The sequence below is a fragment of the Haplochromis burtoni genome, unplaced genomic scaffold (assembly GCF_018398535.1).
Source record: "Haplochromis burtoni strain Fernald_Lab_line unplaced genomic scaffold, NCSU_Asbu1 Contig_7, whole genome shotgun sequence".
NCBI lineage: Eukaryota > Metazoa > Chordata > Actinopteri > Cichliformes > Cichlidae > Haplochromis > Haplochromis burtoni.
The window spans coordinates 4,329,449-4,352,952 of NW_024582368.1; the positions used below are offsets into that span (position 1 = coordinate 4,329,449).

General features: G+C 40.3%; 1 protein-coding gene across 1 annotated transcript in view; it reads left to right on the forward strand.

Moving 5' to 3' along the window:
* The window catches only part of LOC102288717 (protein FAM53B), a 32,881-nt gene extending 22,005 nt beyond the window's left edge, over positions 1-10,876 (forward strand). The window contains exon 5 of the mRNA XM_005914186.2: positions 4,251-10,876. Within this exon, the coding sequence (XP_005914248.1) occupies positions 4,251-4,589 (339 nt within the window). The 3' untranslated portion in view covers positions 4,590-10,876. The remainder of the gene's footprint in view (positions 1-4,250) is intronic.
* The last annotated feature ends 12,628 nt before the right edge of the window (positions 10,877-23,504 follow it).

Here is a 23,504-nt window from a genome sequence, read left to right on the forward strand (position 1 = left end):
TAACTTCCGCTGGGCTATTGTCCATTTTTTTCCAAAATATTTGTGTGTGTGTGTGTGTGTGTGTGTGTGTGTGTGTGTGTGTGTGTGTGTGTGTGTGTGTGTGTGTGTGTGTGTGTGTGTGCGCGCACACAAACTTGTATCCCTCCCTATTAATATTTTCTTTCTCCTGGCCCAAGTTCAAGCTGCTCTGGTCTTCCCCTCCTTCTTCCATCACACACACTTCATTCCTTGGATGGCAGACATGATGATCATAACTGAGCCCTGCATGCTTGTGGGAACACCTAGGTAGGCGTCTTGAGGTGCAGCTCTCACCGGGTATAATGACATGTTGTGACTTGTCATAAATGTGCATTGTAGAGCATCGCCAAACATTAGTCTGTAGTCACACATTATTATCGCCTACACTTTTTCAACATCTGACAGCCCAACACTTTAGTCTTTTATCATCATTTTACCTCTGGGCATTTGCATGAATAAGCCAGGCATTCTGTCTGCAGAGGAGTAAAATAGTAGATGAATACACACACCAAAACAAAGACTGTGTGTGAATGTCTGTTATAGTCTCCTGTCTTTGCTTGCACCTCCTTGTCCTCTCTTTTGCTTCACGGTTGTTTGTTGCTGGAGGTCTGATTGCATGTCATCCTCAGACCAGTGTGTCGCTGAATGTTTATGTGACCTAATTTCGGCACAGAGCTAAACCAAAGAAGCACTATCGACTCGTATACTAATAATCTGAAGTTGCACAGTGAATGCAATGTAAAGTACCTGCACCTCCCAGTAGTGTACTATATGTGTGATTGTGGTTGTAGTTTGGTTCACAACAGGGCCTTTGCATAGCATTTAGCTCGGTGATTTTAGTTGTTTACCCAAATCATCAGGAGGGTATTTGCCTAACCTCCTGGCATGTGCTTGTGCTTCTTCAACAGCAGCTGCCTTTTGAACCCATGCTCTAAATAACATCCTTACAGTCCAAGCCATTGTTGTGTAGATCACGGTATAAAATAATCTACACTCTCTATGAAAACACCACTTAGCTCTAAAATATGTGTTCTTATAGGATTTTGGTGAATATTAAACGTAAAAACAAAAAAGGTATAAACCAATCCAGTGGATCTCATGTCTTGTTCACTTTTTCTATTCAACATTCAAACATGACTTGCTGGAAGGCATGCGTGGCTGTGGTAGACCTGATGTGTCAGATATAACTGAAAACCATGCTCCCATTTCCCTTAATGTGTATGGCAGCATTGATGAAGTTGTATGGTTAAAACATGGTACTGCTTGGGACTATGCTGAGTTTTGCAGAGGCATGTATACAGTGCTGTGCAAAAGTCTTGAGCCACCTTTCATTTCTCTAGATTTTCTTAAGAAAATGTAAAAAAAATTTCTTTTTTTGTTTGCTTGGGGTTTTTTTTTTTTTTTTAACATGTGAAAACATACAAAGAAGTGTACCTTTATTCTTCAAAAAAGCTTGAACTCACTTGGGGCGATCGTGGCTCAAGAGTTGGGAGTTCGCCTTGTAATCAGAAGGTTGCCGATTCGAGCCCCGGCTTGGACAGTCTCGGTCATTGTGTCCTTGGGCAAGACACTTCACCCGTTGCCTACTGGTGGTGGTCAGGTGCCAGTGTTCGGCCGCCTCGCCTCTGTCAGTGCGCCCCAGGGTGGCTGTAGCTACAATGTAGCTTACCATCACCAGTGTGTGAATGACTGGATGTGTAAAGCGCTTAGGGGTCCTTAGGGACTAGTAAAGCGCTATATAAATACAGGCCATTTACCATTTAGGCAAGCTTTCTTGGAATGTATTTAAGTATACTTCAGGAAAATGTCTCCTGGCATCGTGAAGGACATTCAAAGCTCTTCTTTGGATTTTGACTGTCTTTTGTTTTGTTCTGGGCTCTGGGGAATGTCTAAAGATACAATGTAAAATCGATTGTTTCCTAAGTTATCTATTACATGTAGGCATAACATAGGTTCATCCTATGTAGTAGGTGCCTTTTTTTTACGCTTGAGTGATTTATAGGTCAATGTTAAGTGGCTTAAGAAGTACCAAGAAATGAGTGAAAATGCAGCCAGTGTCTAAAGAAAATCTTTAAAAAGGCTGGCTCCAGACTTTTGCACAGTACTGCACATGTTGTAGCTGGAGCTGGAATGTTGGGTGCTCTTGGTCAAATTATCAGTGATAGAGAAGTCATTTGAGTGAAAAAGAGTAATACACGTCAATGATTGAGCTGCATTATTGACTGGTATTTCTACTCTTGAGTATTACAGAAATTTATATCATCATGGGAATACTAATTATCCTTTTAAATTATCTGTTTAGATGACACTGTTGTTTTCTTTGTCCTTATTTATTAATTTCTTTACTAAAATAACATGATATTGCCTAGCCTGTCAGTCCAAAGTTTTTGACTATAAGATTAACAGGCCCAATAATTCCTCTTTTGTATTTCTGCTTCTGGTCAATGTGCATTTTATTTTACAGAACAGATGTCCCAGACCCATGCTATTTAAATGCACTTGCCAAATCAGCAAGAACTGAAAACTGAAAGGAGCACATCACCAAGACTCCAGAAGTTCACTTTATTAGTCATAGTCTTTAAAATCTGCTGCATAGTATTTTCTGTGGATTAGGACGAGAGAGAAAATAAACGATGATGATGATGATGATGTGTAGAGTTTAAAATCTTTCAAACTCATGCTTCAGTTTTTGTTGTAGTTTTATTTTACACTTTTTTCCAGTAGCTTTGTTTGTGCTTGATTAATCATTTTTGACTAAAAGTAGAAATCTGCTCTTATATTCTTTTAAAATTGTTATTGTGGTTCTCCAACCTTAAATGAAGTGTGTTTCTAAATAGGACATTTGAGGATAATAACTTTAAAGTGGTTTTCGTCTGTGTATGGTTAGATTCCTGGTAATGGCAGTGGGTAATATGAGATATGACAGGTCCAGGGTAGCGAGCCCATGTGTGTGGTAATAGTGATTTGTGTGTGTACATGGGTGTTTTTCATCTGGCAAAGCTGGGTACACAGCAGAAATTTAACCCTGCTCCCCCAGCCTACCACCACACCCACCCAAATCCCAGTCAGGCTCAATAGATTTTATAGAAAGCATATTGTATAGAGACAGCCTCTCCACCTCCTTTCTCTCTTGCTTTCGTCTCCTCCTCTGCTGTGATAATTAGTAGTGGGGTAATACCAGGGGTTGAACTGAGAGAGCAAGAGCTCTGAAATCCCCTTTTCCACTCCAGTGGGGTAACTACAGCAAAGGCTTCCCACTCCTCACATGATCACCTCAAGCGCTTTCAGTTGAAGCATGGTGTGTTTGAGGTACTTGCATGTAAAGTTAATCCTGAAAAGTGAGCTAACCTTAAACTTAGCCAGCCTCACCCTATGTTATAGTTTTCTCTTGGACGGGAAAACGGCAAGCCTGCTAAAATGAGATTTGAGAAAGGGTGTCTCCAAGCTCATTGTAAAAGGAAAGTCAATGTCTCAACACATGCTAGGGAACATTAGAGGTGTCTGTCATGAAAGCCTGGGCTTTATAGAGAAAACCTCATCTCTATTCACCTCCATGCCTCCAACATCTGCTGCTGAGGGCACTCCAGAGATCATTAACCCCTTCACTGCGCTGCACGGCTGCCTTTCTTTGTTGCAGAGAGGAATTCAGGGTGGAAAGAGAGCATGAAAGCAAACCAGGAGCCTTTGTGAATTGAGTCTCTTTAAGGTCAAGTTTTGAGAGCAAAAACGCAGGCAATTGTTCACATCCAGATTGTCCCTGGCACTCCCTAGTGTGAGCTACAAAACATCATAACAACTGTGAACAACAATGACTGACATAAGAAATGTCTTTTACCATACAGGGTTGGGTTAGGTATGTGTTTCAAAGTGGTTTCCACTGATAAATAAGCCTAGAGCACAGTTTGACACGAGATACATTTAGTGGTTTGGTGCTCATTTCAGTGTTTTGCTCAAACAAACCAGAGGGTTAGCGTTCTGTGTATACTCTTCAATGCCTTGTGCGTGTACTGGTGTTTTTGCATGTTTACATGTTCACATGCCATCAGTGAAAGGGAAAGCCGGCTTTTAAGATGCCCAACTGAAACCCAATCTCAAACTGACATTCTGGGAAACTCTGAGCTCCCTGACATAGTCTTTGACTTCTGTAGCTCTTCATCAGAAAGAGGCCATGATGTGAACGTGTGCAAAAATGTCCAGACTAACATGGTCTTTTCTTTTTCTTGTTTTTTCAGACTTTACAAAGCTTAAGCTGCCCTGGATTTTCATCTAGCGACAACTGCCAGTCAGTCTTGTCCCCGCCCACCTTGGACTTAATCGACCAACCGGATTCAGACTTCACAGGCGTGTCTGAGCTGGGACTAGAGTCATGGCAGGAAGTGATAGGAGATGACGAGGAAGAAGATTCATCTTACGAGGATAGCGACTCCGCTTGTAGTGTGGACTCACGGCCTGGGTCTCCTGTAGGCATCGAAGATGGTAAACGCACCCTCTGGAAGGGTGACTGTGGGACACAGAGGGACATTTTTCAGCTTGGGGGAGAGCTGGATCTTGAACAGATCGAAAGAAACTAAACTTTGCATCAACGATTTTAAGACTGCGTCTGGACTGTTATGGAGAAATGACTATTAAGATAAATATGAGGAAAAATAATAGCTAATTTTGTAAGGGAAAGGCTTTGAAAAGACAAGGATGGTGATACATATGATGAAGCATTGCATATGTTGCTAATGGCTGGCTTCTTTAATGACACCTTTGCCTTGAACATTCTTACTGTTTGTTTAAAAAGCAGTAACCTTAGTTTGTTTTGTGTTGGGTTTTTTTTGTTTTGTTTTTTTTTTGTTTTGTTTTTTTTGGGTGTTTTTTTGGATCAGATATTCAGCTTAACTCAGGAGTGGGAAATTGAGGGTTTGTCTTAAATAAGTGTCTCAGCCCCCCGCTGTCTTTTAACCTGATGACCTTTCCAAAGTCAGCTAACCTTAAGTTTGTAGTACTGTAGCAGTAGCTGGGCTCTCTTATATTTAGCTCAAATTTGTTTTTCCAGAGAAAGTGGAGGGCATCAACAATGGGGTGACACAGAAAGAGGCAAAGACAGACTTACCCTTGGCCTTCCTCTTCATCTTTTGTGCACACGTGAAAATCTGATTTGTTTTTTTTGCTGAATGTAGGCTCAATAAGCTTTATGTGGAGTTCAGAAAATGTAAAGTGCCTTCTTCTGGATGCTTGCTGTCTCAGTTCTCTTCAAGAAACTTGCCTCAATCGAAGCCACCTTTTCTGACCCAAATAGACAAATTGTATTTTTTGAATTAAACACTGAATCTCAAATTGTCAGTTCTAACATCAGTGTATATTTTTCTAAGTAACAGGTTGTTTTTTTTTAATGAGCTGTTTGTGCAGGATTAAGAATATAAGGTCTTTGTTCTATAAGAATGAATATGAAATAAACGTACATCCTGCACTCACTTGTCTGGTTTAATTTGAGTTTGTAATTTTGCAATGATTGCTCAGTGGTAATCAAGATTTCTGTAAAAGATAGCTTTCACCCAGACAGATCAAAAGTCTGAACACGCTGCAAAGTTTCCAGATAATCTTTAGAAGCCATACCCACACGCAGTCGTTTCCTGCATAACATTTCAGAGCCATTTCATTGAAGCTCACTCAGCTTGTATTGTTTTGAATACCCGCAGGTACATAACATGATTATGCACCAAATCGTTTCTCTGTAAAAAAATTTTCTCTGTACAGTGGCTACCTAGGCTATTGAAGAATACAGCAAGTTGGGTTTAAAAACAAAACAAAGAAAATTATATTGGTTGTGTGCAGTTCCCAGACAAAATGGCAGGATATCTAGCAATGGAATATTCCTGTCCAGTAACCCTGCACTGGACAGAGGAGGTGATGTCAGGAGAAAATGTGTGGGGAGCCAGACATGTAGACCGGACAGGGTTCTTCCACTCTGGGATTTCCTATCATTTCTGTCCAAGCTTCTGAAATAAGCTCACAGCACCGTCACCTTAATAAGACTTGCCTCCATTTAATCTATTAAGATTAAATTTGAGTCTTGTCTCATCATCATCATTGTTATTGGCCACGAGGGAGGCTGATTGCTGAAATTAAGTGATAGGACAGATTGGTTTTCCGGCATGGGGAGGAAGGCACTCAGTCCAAAACTGTTTATGCTGAAAACAGGATGTTGGAGTCACTTGCAGCCTTTCCTTCAATGATGGCCTTGAAGGAAGGTGAACTCCGACATCTCAGCGCTTAGGTGTTGGCTTACATAAACATGCACCCAAACATGTACACTTATTCAAAGGCCCTGAAATGGATACTGAATGTGCTATGTTTGTATACACAGAAAACCAGTCACCTGGCCTGGAAAACTGGATTAGCCATTGCTTCTCTTTCGTTCCCAGTGGATCGGTCCATCTGATGTTGGAAGAATAAGGATTTGCAGATGAGAAGAAGGTCACATGGCTCAGATTTTGAACATGGCACATGAGAAGAAACGCACGATGTCTGAAAGTTCACACTTCAATGGTGAACTGGACACAAAAGACTGGAAACATAAAATCATGTTGCTATCAACAGTAGTCTGGTTACTCGTTGCTCCCAGAGGTCAGTAAACCACACGCACATACGCAGAAAACACACACACATATTTCCTCTTTGGCAGGAAGTGGCATGCTAAGCGGGGGAGAGAGTTAATATCTGAGGTAAAAGCACTATAAATAGGGAGCATTGTAGTTATGGTTGCCAAATGTAGACTTTGGAGAGAGGGAGACAGGAAAGGCCACGTTAGACAAATTTACAGCGCCCTGGACTGATCGACCTACATTACATGTGAGAAGACATTGGCTGCATTTTCAGAAAAAGCTTCACTTAAACACTGTCAGCAAAATGACTTCAACTGTCCTTTGAGAACTACAGAGGAGGGGAGATTAATGACATCAGATTTTCATCAGCCTTTTCAAGTGTAATCTAGTGTTTGCGTCCAGATGGGTGGGAGTCGTACTTGCACTTCAGCATTAAAGGATACTGAATTGCTTGATGCCTCAAAATCTCCTTCGGTTATGCTCGTCTGTGGCTGTATACTTGAAGCAGAGGCTGCTTGTTTTGTTAAAAATGGCTTTGTCAAGAATAGCAACAGGGAAACAGATGAAGTAAGAGTTGAGCAAAAAATAGCATTAATATGTATAAAAAAATACACTCAAGCAAGAGAAGTGGTTTGTTTTTTGAGTGTCACTGTGTCTCCCATTGTAATTATGCCATTCCTGTGTAAATGACTGTCTGAAATCTTTGTGGCACAGTTTCAACAAGGTCTTGGAAACATTCCTCAGTGACTTTGAACCATATTGACATGATAGCATCAGAAAACTACTCAAGATTTGTTGGCTGCTCGTTCAAAATATGAATCCACAATATCCCAAAGGTGCTTTGTCATTCTGTTAGATTGAGATCTGGTGGCTGTGGAGACCATCTGAGTACAGTGTGATGTTGAAGGAAAGCACTTTGAGATGATTTGAGCTTTGTGATGTTACGTATTGTCTTGCTGTAAGCAGCCATCAGAAGATGGGCACACTATGGTGATACTCAGGTAGACTCAGTTGGTACTAAGGAGCTCTAAGTATGCCAAAAAATATTCCCCACACTATTACACCATTGGGAGGACGAGCCAAAATGGCAAAATGGGCCATGCTTTTATGTTGTTTACCACAAATTCTGAGGACAGGTCTCAGGGTAACTGGTCTTCTGCTAGTGTAGCCCATCTACTTCAGGGTTTGATGTATTGTTAATCCAGATGTGTTAGCCCTGAGAACTGGCGCTCACTGCATATTTTCACTGTTTCACACAATTCCAGATAGGTTGTGTAAGAAATTCCCAGTAGATCAGCAGTTTCGGAAACATTCGGTCTAGTAAGCAATCATGTCACATTTACAGCTGCTTAAATCAGCGTCTTGATGATGCCTACGTGCCTAAAAATGCTGGGTTGCTGACTTGTGATTGGCTGATTAGATAATTGCATTAACACGTGGGTCAACAGGTGTACCTAATGAAGTGGCCAGCTAGTGTACATCATTTCTGGTTTTAGCATTTACACTGTTTTACTATATACACCATAAACCACAAAAACCCACAAACTTTTGTGGGTTAACATTCAGGTAGTAAATGCAAAATAAGTGAACATCAATAAAAATGTTTAAACATTTAAAATAACGATGATTGTATTTAGAATACAAAATGCACTGGCAGTTGTATTGACATCAGTACTATTGCTTCCAGGCCTTTTATTACTTCACATTGAATCAAACTTTGTTAATAAGCACACAGTGTGTGTTACGTGTAAGGGAAAAGAAGAGAAAGGCTTCAGTTAAAACCAAAGTCATAATTATGTAAAGGTAGCTCCCAAACGGGCATTCCCACCTCGTTGTCCATGAGAGAAAAATGCTGACAGCTGCACCTTCTGTTTATTGACGCTACATTTGGACAAATGAATCATCCTGCTTTTACCTGCATCTACATGTGTGCTTGGAAGTGCTTTGGCAGACACCTAGTTAGACAGGTGGCTGGGAGTGTCATATGTCAGTGACTGTCTAGTTCTCCTCACAGAGGTGATAAAGTGCAACCCAACACGTCGTCACCATGGTTCCCATGAACACAGTCCCATCCCTTCCCCCTCTCAGTGTGATTTACATCTTCATAGTATCCTGTAATGACTGGTTTTCTTATACACCAGCCCCAAGAGCACCTGAAAATCCCTGCTGCACAAGCTGTAGATATCTCAGATCCAATAATGAGCTGACTTTCAATAAGCTTCATGAGTACAAAAATAATAACAATTAAAGTTAATGTGCTTATAAAATAAAGTGAAAGATTATTGGCTGCCTGATTTGCCTTTTCCAGCAGCCCTATTAATCAATAGACATTTATGTTCTTAACACAAAAACCAATAAAAAGCAGCTATAAACACTTTAGGCCATTTGAGTACTATTTGTCATCAACTTCAGAAATCATTTGAATTAAAGTAAGAAGTTATGTTGTTACTTGGAAGGTATGGAATGACAGAATAATTGTATCATCTGCACAGTACCTGACCAAAAGAAAAAAAAAAAAAAACAACCAGGAAAACCCAGACTTAATTTTGTTACACTGCTCATAACGACTGCACAGTTTATGGGAAGCAGATGGTAATATTGTTTGGTGTTGATGTCCTTTGTGGTATTCCCAGCAGCTCGTTCAAATATTCAAATCAAGTGCTTTTCAAAGGCAATGATCAATGCTGCCAGCTCTCCCTGTTATAAGAAAAAAAAAAGTGCCACAGGGCCACAGACTGACAGCAGACTTTGACAACACGTGCACTGCCAAGCATTTATTCCATTTTGGAAACATGTTGCCATGCCACCCAAACATTTCCAGTTCTACATGTGATGCAACCAAGCATGTGTTTTAGAGAAAATGAGAGAGATGAAAGTGGGAGAAGGGCATTTTACTCAGTGGAAAGACGTGTGCTGAGTGAGAGGAAACACATGCTCCTTTTTTCCTTTTTTTTTTTTTTTTTTTTAAAAGGGTAGTACACACAGGAGACTGGCTGTTGACTTGCTATATACACAATGATGACTGAATACCAAACAATGGGAGACTGAAATAGGCATGTTTTTGCAGCGGCTAGTCCTCCTCCATCCATCACACCGGTTACATCTGGGTCAGCGAGTGCTGCCTGGATTGACTTTCCCCCTGCTGTACATCCAGAATGGCTGCTTCTCATGAATCAAGACAAAATATTAGCCATGTGCTGGAAATTTAAGTCAGTGAATATCTGGAGAAAATGTGCTTTGGTCTGTCTGTCAACAAGCAATAAATACGTCCTTGCCCTTTCACAACAGCTCAGTTTATATGTGGCAACAACATTTTCTACGAAACTGTAACACACTGTGCATAGGGTTAAATCCCTAGATCATGCAAAAGCACTGCACACAGATTTGTCATTACTGTATGAAAGTCTTGATTTATAATCTGGCTTCAGGTCCTCAGAGGACGCTGCCCTGTCAGTTTGACTCGCTGATGTTTGTTTTGCATCTCCAGTTGGCAAAATGACTGACCAGAGCAGACAGGGTTGACTCAGGACTTGCCACTTGGTCTGCAATCAAACTGAAATCAGCGATTACTCAGGGGTGACTATGAGAAACAGCTTCGGGAGCAAGAAGACAGTCAACACAGCTGCTGCTTGGCTGTTCACCTTTGACCATGGGCATAAATGTAGATAGCAGTGGATGATAGCACGGAGGTGTCATGCTCACACTGCCTGAACTTTTGTAACCACCACCTGCTGTGATATTGGATGTAAAATGACCCCCTGGGTTTGAAAACATCTTTACTGTACACATTTGTAAGGCAATATTATAGTTTATAGTACATAGTAATCACTGCGTAATAAAGTGTATGGTTAGGAATGAGTGGCCTTGAGTCCTTACATAGTTAAGCTGCAGTAGGCCTAAGCTGCTGGGGGATTCCCATGATGGTGTTTCTTCTTCACTCACGTTTTCTCACTCTCTACATGTTTATACACCCCTTTACATTTAATCATTAGTTATTATTAATCTGTAGCTTTCTTCCACAGCTTGTCTTTCTTTTCTTCCTGTTAAAAGAGTTTTTCATTCCCACTATTGCCAACTGCTCAAAGGTGATTGTCTGATTGTTTTGGTATTCTCTGTATTACTGTGGGGCCTTTACCTTACAATAAAAAGCACCTTGAGAAGACTGCTGTTATGATGTGTCACTTTATAAGTATAATTGAACTGAACCAAACTGAATTAAAAATATCATAGTGTAAATGTTTAAATGGGAAGTAAAAATATGAGAGAGACAGAGAGAAAAAGATGTCACTGCATTTGTGCAATATTACACAAATGTTTGTTTGATATTGTTTTTATAATATATAATTATATATACTGACTGGCTATATATAATTATATATATATATATATATAGATGCTATATATATTATATATATAATAATATATATATATATATATATATTTCATATATTTCTATATTTATATTAGTTACCAATTTATCCAGCCAACTGTTATAAACTATTTATCAAGCTGTATCCTCTCACACATCTAGTACATCAGTTACTTCAGCTGGCATGGTGACCTTAAAATGGATAAACTACTGCATATATTATGCAGCACAACACCTAAATGGCTTTGCATTAGTCAAATGTATGTGCAGTAGGTGTTTTTAGTTTGACCAGACGTTCATGATAGGTAACTTTATTTTATAAGGGGCTGGAAAATAGTGAGTTACAAATAGTATGTCTTTTTTTTCTTCACAGGAACAACAAGAGAGGGACAAACACACATTGGGCACTTCATTAGGCACACCTGTTGGGCTAAATGTTAACACAAATCTTTGATCTGACAGTCAGCCATGACAGAAATTCAATGCGCTTAGATGTGTAGCGAGTCGAGTTGATTTGCTGAGGTTCAAATTGAGTATCAGCATGAGGAAGAAAGGTGGTTTAAGTTATTGGCGGTTGCTGGTGCCAGACAGGCTGCTGTGAGTATTTTCAGAAGCTGCTGCTCCACTGGGATTTCCCCAAATGACTAGCATTCTAGTATTTACAGAGAGTAGTGTAAAAATTTGAAAATTAGAATTCAATGCTTGTCACCAGTTTTCTGCTACCATTTGTCATTATTTTTTTATATAGTTAGCAAGTAACACTAGAAGATAATTTACAGTTCTTACTCCCACCTACCATATTCTTGTTGGTGTTATTTAAATGGAAATCTGTTTGAATTGCAAAAGAAATGAGGTATGTGCATGGTACTGCAAACAGTTTATGAAGCATGCAGTCCTTATCCTGGCTGAGGTTATTCATCTTTCTCAAATCTCTACAATACATCTAAAAACATGAAATCAGCCTCAGTGGTCACAACTGAAAAAATACAACCAAAACCTCAAAGATACGATATCTCAAATGATTCCAGGCGTGCAAAAAGTAGAAATGCTGAAATGTGTTTGTTTTTTTTAGCACTGTAGCACTTGTAGCAAGTGTCAAGCCTTTGCAAATTTGCTTCAATAAGAATTAAAAACATGCAGTCCAAAATATGACTAAAACAAAATGAATTGAAACCAGGCTTGAAATATGTTGTGTTTTAAGAAGTGTGTTGTGTAGATACGAGAATAATAAGTTTGCTGTCTATCAGATCTACTCTACCAACCTACAGCTGGGCGCTGTGGGTGTGTCCAGGAAAGGCGCCTGCATTGGCCTTACATCTATAAACATAGGCAGACGAGTAGGCAGCAGTTGCCGATGTTATCACAGGAGACATTAGCTGCTGGGCAGACAGCAAATGAACATAAGAATGCTAATTAGGTTCAAATTAAGTCCCTGGATAAGCTGATTCGTGGGTTTCTGCCTGATGAACAAACACACCTATTTGACACTTGATTGTGTCAGTAGATTAAAAGGATGTAGTAACAAAATATGCTTGATCTTCTTAGTCATTTTTAGTCTTAAAATCAAATACGCAATTTAAGAGTTTTACAGTCAAACAATGCCAAACAGATTTGCCAAAATGGCACGAAAACGCTTTCAATTATACAAACCCAAAGTCATTACTGCTTTCTTGAAATTGAAAATAATTCTTTCATTAAAGAAGTTTCCCTGGGATTGTTTCTCAGGAAGTCTTCAATTAGTCCACTCATCCTTTGACAAGTAAATGTTAACATTTCTTAGACTGAAAATACTTTCAGCTCCTTTATTAGGATGAAGATTTCGTGTATTTTCCAGCTCATAGCAGCTGCATGTTTGGCTTGCACAAAAAACTTAAAACATTAATTAATTAATAAAGACACGCTGTTGTCACAGCTACTTAAGTCATCGTCAGACATATGCATGCACGCTTGACTTTGCTTAGGACACAGTGTATGATGAAGTTAATATTGCAAAACTGGTTTGTTAAGGGAGTTATTTGGCAATGTTCTTTCTTCGAACCACCTCTTTGCTTTTCCTGTAAAGCAATTATAATAATTCCCATATTTCAATTCGCAAAGTGCTCATTAAGGAGCTATGCCTGTGTGATGAATGGATTGAGTTTGATCAATGTTTTCATTTCTTTTCAAGCAAAATCTACGGGGAGGAGGAACAAACAGGATTCTGTGAGTGTGGGAGAAGATATTCTAGATGTGGCTGTTTTCAGTCTTTTCGGGTTCCCACCAAGCACTGACTGATTTCTAATCTGTGCGAACCAGCTTTGCTGCTTTGGTGCGAGTTTGTGTCAAGGATAGATACAGATAGTTTTGTTTGATCTCGGTGGGAAGAGAGAAAATTAGCGTGCGTAGAAAATCCCTAGTAAAGCACTGGCAGCTTGCCAATATCTTAGAAGTAGTGCATCGTGTGTTGCACTCTTTGTACGTCTCATTTTATCTGAGCAAAGATTTCAAGGTTAGAATGAATACATTCTTCCTTTTGCCTGTCTGCTTTGAAGAGAGGGAAAGGTTACACCTGTAACCGACACAAGGAGTGACAAAGGGAGGTTTTGCTGCGTGTATACACTCATCTGTCTGCAGCTCTCTGTTGGAAAGCTTTGACTTTCTTTATACTTGACTGTCGAGTCTGTCTCCTCATGTTTTCACTTCCCCTTACATCTTTGGTCTCTGTGTTGCACAAAGTAAACCAAACAAGCCGCCCATAAAAGCTCTACGGGGTGATCAAGAGCAAACTGTAGGTGTATTTGTAATGGCAAATGCTCCATGATAGATATATATGAAACACAGAGGACAATGGAGCTCCAGGGTTAGTGTAGTGTCTGTTTTTTCTGCCTCCCTATAGGTTTGCATGACTGTGACAAAAGAGAAAGGTCTCTTCCCATGTTTGCACAGTGAGTGCTTTCCGAGTGTGCACCATGCTTCTGTACTTTTCTCTGCACAGTCTATGTATGCCTTTTAGCAATTAAAGAATGCGGTTGCCTGTGTAGGAGTAAGTCGCTGTTTGTGTATCGTACTGAGTGAGTCAGTTGATGCCCTTAATGTTTGTCTGAGATTTGGATGTTTCCTTTTATTTGGGCTCTTTTTACTGACTCCCTTCCTTTTGCATGCACTCATAATCAGTAAGATGAAGGGACGGGAGGGAGTGTTGGAGGAAGGAGTTGAGATATGGGGTTCCCATATCCTTTTTTTCCCCTACTCTTCCTCTTTATTCTCAATCTCTGCACTCCATCATGGAGCTGTGCGAGCCCTCCTCTATGGTGCACGTGGCAGCTCTTTCCCAAGAATAGGGAGCATAGTCCATTCCGAGAGAGGAAGTTAAACTGTCACTGATGCTCCAATTTAAGCTTCCTGTTAAGATTTACAGTTGTAGCATGGCCCACTCTTTTACACATGGATCCTCATGCTGCTACAAAGAGTGACACGCACCCCCCCCCCCCACACACACACACACACAGACATAGATATTTGTGCACACCCATGCATAAGCACTGACATGCATGCATACCACAGGCGTACAGTCCGAGTGCACACTGTGCACACTTCTCTCTGTGAGAAAAGAAGAAACATGATGGGGAGATAATGAGTTGTGAAGGGGAGAGTTGTTTAAAGTACTGGACCAAGAATGCAGCAATAACACATGCGGCCAAGTTTAAAAACTTGTCCTCTACAAATATACAGTGTTACAAGCCAAACTGTTGTTTTTCACAATGCTTGCAAGTGTGAGAAAGCCAGTCAGGCCACAAACATTTTTCATCCTTTGTCTCTCATCGAACGCTGGATATTTTGTCACCTGAGGTAAATACGAGTAAAATTCACTATGTAGTCTATAAAGACCTTGTAAGAAGCTAGGATTTGGAAAACCCCATAGCATGCTGTTCATTTTCCCTCCCCTGCACTCGCCAGCCCACTCCACCCGGCTATTATGGCGGAGTTGCTCTCCAGGGACCCCCAACACAGACACTAGTTTGGAAACCCCAAGCATGCAGACCGCGTGCATTTCAGTGAGGAGAAAAGGGGAAGGAAGGACAAAGAGAAGGAGAGAGCAGCTTTGTTCCTGGCTGCATCTTCCTGCGTCTGTGATTTCCATCCCGTGTGAATGTAAACAAACAAAGACATGAAAGAAGAAAACATGGCCAGCATGAAGAAAAGAAATGATTTAGAAAAGGATCAGAGGAGACTAACAAAACAGTCCAGAGGAAAAACATGTCTTGGCAAGAGGCGTGAGATATAAGTCACCAGCTCATTTAATGGTGCCACTGCCAGACACTGAGACAAAAAACACATGCGGGCAACAAACTTTGGCTCCTAGACACATTGGCACAGAGAGAAGTTACCAAGAAGCCCATGACAAACCTCTGACACTGTCTAAACTCTAGATACCCAGACAATTTGCATGTTTATGCACAATATATCACTTATACTTTACAAGCTTAAATGGTTGTAAAATCTATTTTGTATTTCGTTGAATACAACAGCTGTCTCCTTTTCCAAGACGATATCAATTTTTCATGAATTTCACTTTTCAAAGTGGAAGCCTGGGTGCAGGTTGCCTGTCTCTTCACACAAAACCACAAGGGCAAACATGATGACACTAGACAAAGTGGTTGTGCAAAAGAAGAGGAAGAACTGTTTGCTTTTTGGCTTTAAAAATAAAATGACATTGGCCTTGCAGAGATCTGTAAATGCCATTCCAGTTCAGAGAGCACATCATCCACCAACAAGATCAATGGCCTTTCAAGCAAATTTAAAGGAAATGATCTGGATTTGCTCCAAAATCTAATGGGTTCTTCTGTGACTGTACTCCCCCTCGGTTTGATTTTTTCATACATCTTGGAGTGAGTTGCACAAGTAAGTCAGCTCTTGCACTGCTGACAAGCAAACAAACAGATAAATGCCCCTGAAAAGAGTAAATGTTTCTTAAAGCCTGTCTTCAGGCAATACTTGATTATGGAGTTTTCATAACTTAGGATAGCCACATGATTTGAAATCAACATTACACTGACATAAAAATTGCAGTGAAATCTGTATATGAGTACACTGTTAACAGGTAAAGTTCCTGTCAGCAAACAACAAACTGTTATGTAACATATGCAGAGCAAAATAGTTCAACATGAAGGTATATGTTCATGGGCGGATCCGTGCAGAGAACTGAATGTCAAGGACTGATTGATTGGGTGTCAAAAGAGGAGGTGGAAGGAGCTTTATGAGATTTTAGCCCCAGTTTCTGTTTTCAGTATTAGTCACTGTGGGCCTGTCTTTCTTCCCCACTAACCTGTCTCCTTTTCCTTCTGTTTTCTTCCCTCTCTCACATGTAACGTTTGAACGTTCCAAGCTGTACAATTTTGTTTCTGCATTAAACTAAACACAGCCCCTGTCAAGCGAAATTATCAGATTATCTTTTCCTCTTCTCTAATTTCCTCTGCAGGGGAAGACTGGTAAACATATACTCACTGGTTTAAGCCCATATGGAGCCATCTACATGGATCTGGGTGGACTCAAAGATTTGGAAAGTCTCCTTGCAGAAAGAAGGGAGGTTTCATTTAAGGCAATTTCCTTCTTTTCTTTCATTTTCTTCACTCCATTTTATCTTCCCCCTGTGCATAGCATAGACGTTATAGTGGTGTTTCCAGCTGCCAAAATCAGCCACAAAGTGCTTTAAAATCTGTGTCATATGTTTCGTCTCTCCTTTGCTCTCCCCACGGCCTCACCACTTAAAATACTGTGGCCACACTGACAGAAAGACAGAACACACTGGGTGTTCATCTCATTTTTTTGTTTAGACATATTAGCACATAAACACTGTTGAGCTTCTTTTGGATCTTTACACACCTGTAATTTAGCCATCTAAATATTTGCTAAAAGCTTCCTCTAATTCAGAAAATTTAAGGTTCAGGACATTAGGAAAAAAACATCCACCCATGTATAATATTTCGGAGCCAGTCATTTTGGCAAGCAATCTTTTAAGGATGTAACCCATAAGAACTGGATTTGATATACTGTACATTGATGTCCTCACACAGGAAGTAAGAATAACTGAAGTACTGTGTTTCAAGGCTTTAAGCGTATCTAATATAAGAAAGGAATGCAAGATAGCTGATGTTTTTGGAGCACAAATGGCAGATGAATAAGCTGAAAATAAGCTTGAAAAGATTTTTGGCTATCTGTATTAACTGTTTTTTTTATTAAATGTTTGCCTTGATTATCTCTTTTATGAAATATCTGCCTTTTGTAGCTGCAACTGATGCGCTATAGGCCTGTTGTTATTCTTGTGAATGCAAGACAGGTGGCATTAAACAAGTACAACCAAGTTGTGATAGAAATGCTAAAAACTGTAGTTCACCAAATGGTCCTTTAGGCAGCCTCCAAACAGAGAGCCAATCCCCATAGACTACCATGTTAAATTAACCAACTTTACTGCTTCAAAAAGGATATTAACCTATTAGCCTGGATTAAGATCTTTTTAGCCTTTTGAGTCTTTTGAATGGCTTGTCAGGTGTCCCAAAACAAGCAACTGGAGTTGATACAGTAAATGTCTGCTAAGCCTCATCCACCAGTCATTAAACTAGACTTCGACACTGCGTAGACACTTTGGTGCTCATAATTTTTAACGGATTTTCTCACTAATACTATAACTTTCTAATTGGGTTACCCCATTGATGTTCCTGGTAACTAATTTGCTTATCATTTGAATTTGATTTTTTTAATAATGTAAAATAAAGAAAACCCTCAGAAAACACTGACTGACATGAGTCACTGAACCAAAACTCAAACATATCTATTCAGTTATGTGTCTTGGTATGTGGTTATTTTTATTAACAGACAGCTAAAGAAGTTTCTTGGTGAGCAAATATAATTACTTAATTTATATTTTACTGAAGATGTCAAGCTTAGTCACACTCTCTGCAGACCAGTTGATCTCAACACCAGCCCACATCAGCTGACACCTTACCTGATAGCTCTCTATGTATTTGGTTTGCACATCTCATATAAGGGGTTCTTTTTAAGTTTATTTACTCTGTCTCCATTTGCTGTACACATGCAAGCTACTTTGCAACCACCTCTGCTGCTGCTTTCTTCTCCTGTGACTTTCCATGTAAGCATGTGGAAGGAGAGGTAAGTGTGATCTCTAGAGAGATGTTGGCATTATAATTATTGCAGATGAAAATGAGAATTTCATTATGACTTTTGGAGTTGACGGGCACAGCATGCTAAGCAAACTAACAGATTGTTACAGCTGGTAGCTTACCATTTCATCCAATCGCTTCTGGCTTCAGAAAAGCACGACATCAAACTGCCAAACTGCTAAACTGCCAAAATGCCAGAAATTGAGTTCAAAACATTAGCTCAATGGTTGGTCACAGTGGTTACTTATCTTTATATACAGTCTTTGATTTATCCCCCAAAAATCTGCTTACTGCACAAGAAACAAGCAAATCAGCTGAAAGAACACTCTGTCTACTTAAACGCTCTGCCGAGTTGAGATCATCAAAGAAGTTGGAATAATTTTCTCTGGGTTCATCACAACAACTGAGATCTTTCACATGATCGCTCAGTTCTTCATTTACTTCATTAAGCCCATAGATGATACATGTATTGATTAAAAACTGTGGCTTACGGGGGTTGGGAAGCTCATCTGTAACTGGAAGGTTGCCGGTTTGATCCCCCTGCTCTCTCTGTCCTGGTCGTTGTGTCCTTGGGCAAGACACTTTACCCTACCGCCTACTGGTGTTGGCCAGAGGGGCCGATGGTGCGATATGGCAGCCTCGCTTCTGACAATTGTAGCTTGCCTCCACCAGTGTGTGAATGTGAGAGTGAATGAATAGTGTAATTGTGAAGTGCTTTTGGTGCCTAGAAAAGCGCTATATAAATGCAATCCATTAAAAAAAAAAAAGATTTTTCAGAATAAACAAAGTAACCGAATAAACAAACAAACACTGTGGCTTATTCTGTTTTCTTTGTCTGCTTCTATCTTTGACTGGAATAACTCCAAGCTTGTGGCACTGCCGGTTTTTCCAAGTAGATGACTCTTTCTGTCCCTTTTATTTTGCCTGTAAACCTGTTGCAAACACTGCCCTGTGTGTTTTGCTTGGAATTACTTGAACACCGTGTCATTATTGGCATTGGGCCTGTTGGATCCCTGAAGGTGTTGGTCCAACAGCAAATGTCAGTGAAGGAAAAGCACTCGGTGGTTACATGGAAATTGCGGCTTTATAAGAGAGGGAGTGATCTGACATGCAAAACAAACACCACTCTTCCTTCTTTTGTGAAACACTGAAGGGAGAATTCCCTGCATGGTGCTATCTTTAAACTGTCAGAGGGTGGTTCAACGCTACATCGGCACAGGATTTTTTTTCTGATAAATGCAGTGCCGATGATGCAGGTTGATCAAACAGCTGTGGTACTGTAAACTTCTCAGAGGAGTCGTCTCTTCCTCATCTACTGACTGGTGTAAGGTTTCTGCTCTCCATCTGTCTGCTCTCCACAACGTGCCCCCCCCCCCATGGCTGATAAAAATCAACAGGCACAGGTTAATGGGTCTTTCTGTTTTCAGTTTATGTGTTTAATAACCGAAAAGCATGATCTAATGGACTGGGTCATTATTAAGCATTGGGTCATCATTTATTTGTGTGATCAGGTTTGCAGCATTTTAGAGAATAGAGCATAGCACTGTACACTTTCGAATCTATACTGTTACTTCTGTCGGCTGTCATATCATCAATAAACACTAGTGATCTGATCCTACGTGCAGTTATAACACCCAATGCCATAATATTGCCTTCACAATGTTGGACAGATAATGTGGTATGCATCAGATCTCATTCTTCCCATCATACTGGTACAAGTGCATCTCCGCTTAATCTGTACAAAGAATTTTTTTTTCAAAGATGCCATTATTTGGTGCACTGACATCATTTTAATCCTCATATTTATAATTACAGTGAAAACCTATAAAATATAAATTCAACCTTAGATCTTATGCCTGTTTCATTTCTCATGAAATAATAAGGGACCAAGCTTTGTCTGGCTGTGAAACTGCTTGTGGGAACTAAGTATTGAAACTGCTGCAATTTCTAAACAGTTAATGCAAAGATTTTTGTAAAACCTTTTGAATTACAACTGCAAGTCTGCACTTCAATCACATCATGAGTGTTTGATTAAAAAACACCATAAAAGTTGTGTTTTTGTCCCAAAAATTATGGATCTAACTGTAACTATTTTAGAATAACCTGATTTAATTATTACTTCCTTGTGATGGTGGTCAAGATGTAAGATTTGTCTAATGGTTAAATTAGTTACTTTTTAAATTTTACATTACTTTTACTGAATCATTTTGTGTTGGAATGTTTTTGCTGGTGCTCTCTATATAGTGATTACAAAACATCTGTGTTTGTAATTACCCATCAGGTTAGATATTATCCAGCATATCATGGATTGGTTACTTAATGGTTGTTTAGTTTTACTATATAGTGAAGCTGTTCCTTCCAATATGATAATCCTTCTTGATTTATCATTGTGACTTTAAAGGATGAAACTATAGCCAGCAGCAGGTGAGCTTAGCATTGCACACAGACTGAAAGCTGCAGGAGACTGTTGGCATGGTTCTGTATAACAGTACACGATGCTCACTTTATTATTTTATTCATACAAGAAGCAAAGTGCCAAAATTGCAGCGTACAGTTTTATTGGGAGTTATCTAGCAGACTATTTCCTGGCTGGAACCATGTGCTAGGCAACCAAATGAGACTCCAGGAAGTTACTGTTCAGAGCCAAGAATCTGTCAGCATATGACGTCCTTTAAATGGGCAACTTGTTATTTTCATACTTAATGGGTTTAACGTGAACCAATGAGATATAACTGGTTAATAGGTAAGCTTTGAGGATGCTGGTAGCTACCAACAGAGCTACAGTTGGTGGCCTTTTGCCCCTGTGTTTCCAGTCTGTATGTTAAAGTAAGCTAACCTGCTGCTGGCAGTAGCCTGACCACCCTCATCTATACCTCCACCAATGCAAATCTCAAAATGTCCAACTTCCTTGAATTTATATAAACTTGAATATAATTTAAAGGGTGTAATCGTGTCCTTACAGATGAATATACAGTGTAAAAATAGGGAAGTGTTTACTGCAATTCCGGGGGGGGGGGTTTATCTATAATTCAGGAAGTGCGTGTGTAATGAAGGAAGCCTAACTAAAAGATAAACACACCACACCTCATACTGTCTTGTCCTGTCAGATCCTGTCTCACTCTGCCTGACTTTCTGTTGCTGCTGCCATCGCTGCTACCTCTGGGTCGGTAGAATCGGCAGCTGCATGCGCATAACTTCTTAAACTCCTACAAGGCTTCAGGTTTAGCGTGAGGACGTCAGAGGCAGCACTCTCAGAAGAGAACGCTATCAGTGTGGGCAAAGTTGAAGAAGAGAAAACGTGAAGAAAAATGAAACTAGGTGTGTTCGCTACACCCCAACTTATCTCAGTTTCAAGGGAACAGCTTGTACTTATATGAGAAAGATCCACCAACTGACACTCCTTAAGCATACTCATACTCAAAACCACATCATATCGCGATTTCATGAAAATCTTTTCATTCATGAAGCGAGCACTAGGCCAGACTTACCTGTCACTCCCTCATGTAGGCAAAAAAGATAATAACGCAAAAAGATTCAATCAAAAAAGAAAGTGAGAGAGCAGAGCACCGTGTGTTTATTTTATCAGCCCGCCATGGCACAGCCAGAACACAAGGCCTCGTTTTTGCCACACAATACTCCTTTACAGGTTATTTCTGTTGCTCTGGCAGTGAAGAAGGATGAAAGACTGGCCACAAAGGAAAGAATGTGGTTCCTGTTGTGGTCTTAGGGGGTCATGAGCTCGAGTAGTTGTGGGGGTGGGGTGTCTGGCTTTTCACATTGGGTGGCCCCTGGGGTGCATGAGTCAAGGTCTGCTATGGGAAGAGGGTGAACTGAGGGAAAAGTAGGTGTTTATAGGCCGGAGTTGGAGGGGTCAAAGGTTTGAGTTGCGCGATGGGAAAACATGGTGCAATGGGTGCCTCCTTGGTTTTAATGCTGCCAAAGATAAGAGTGTTTCATCAAGGAATGAAGACGGTCAGGCTTGGCACTGACTCACGATAGTGAAGTGGAGTGTGCTACGGTGTCTTTTTTGTGCTTTGGCAGCCCTGACAAATCCCCTGAAGGGATGTCTCGGCCTCTGCTAGTACGACAAAACAAATACTGACAGAGTAGATATGTAAATTCCTGTAGTAACTCTGTGTACACCTCTTGTGTTCGGGTGTTGCAGATGTGAATGTGTGCTTGTTCAAGAGAAAGATTATGTCGTGACAGTAAAAGATCCTGCTTCCATGTATGCATGTTTGTGTTGCACTTATTTTTTCAGGTTGTGTGCACATGCTCCGTTTTTGGCAGACTCTCGTAACTGCCATCGAGAAACGCTGTCACAGCATTGAGTTCTGCCACTGTCTCTCTTTGTGTCTGTCTATGTTTACTAGAGCCACAGGGCTGTCATTATCACACACAAAAAAGCCCTGTCATAAATGAACAGCTGATGAAAGAATGCATAGGCACGCAACTTTTTATTACCTTAAAGATTCTAATCTGAAAGTTGCAGAAGGAGCTGGATCGACTCCAGACAAAGCAGAAGAAACAGTTCAGACAAAATTAAAATCAAGAAAGACATAAAAATGATCTTTTGTGATAAGAAGGATGTTGAAAGAAAAAATAAATAAGAAAACACTCATACTTTTTTAGTGTTCAAGACACTGTGACCGCTTGCCTGGAAGACTGGCACAACAATACAAGAAGCCAGTGCTTATCTGGAAGATTTGAGGAGGCAAAAAAAGTCGAGAACTATAAAGCATTTCTCAGTAAACATGGCTGGATTCTTCTTTCAATGATAGATCAAAAGGAATGAAAACAATATTTACAGAGGAGGGCAGCATGTGGGAAATCAAGATGAAGTTCATGCCTGAGTGTAGAGGTTTAGAATCCAGAGGATGTTTATCATCCATTACACTGATGGATTTGAGTGTGTTGTCTAAAGTACACTTGACATACCTGTGGGAGGTATGGGCCCAGATGGCATACCTGTGGGAGGTATTGAAATGTCTAGGACAGAAGTGGAGTGGCAGAGAAGTATGTGAGGGTGGTGCAGGACGTGTATGAGGACTGAGAGGACGTGGAGAGGTGTGGGGTAGGAGTGACAAATGGGTTCAAGGTGAGAGGGGATTATGTTAGGGATCTGCTCTGAGCCCCTTCTTGTTTGCAACGGTAGCGGAGGGGCTGACAGATGAGGTCAGGCAGGAGTCTCTGTGGACTATGATGTTTGCAGATGACACTGTGATCTTCAGTGAGAGTAGGGGGCAGGTGGAAGTGAGCCGGGAGAGAAGAAGTCAATAGATGCAAGTTTAAATATCTGGAGTCGCCAACCAAAGCAATAGACAGTACACAAAAGAGGTGAAGAAGAGAGTTTACGAGACGGTCTTGAGT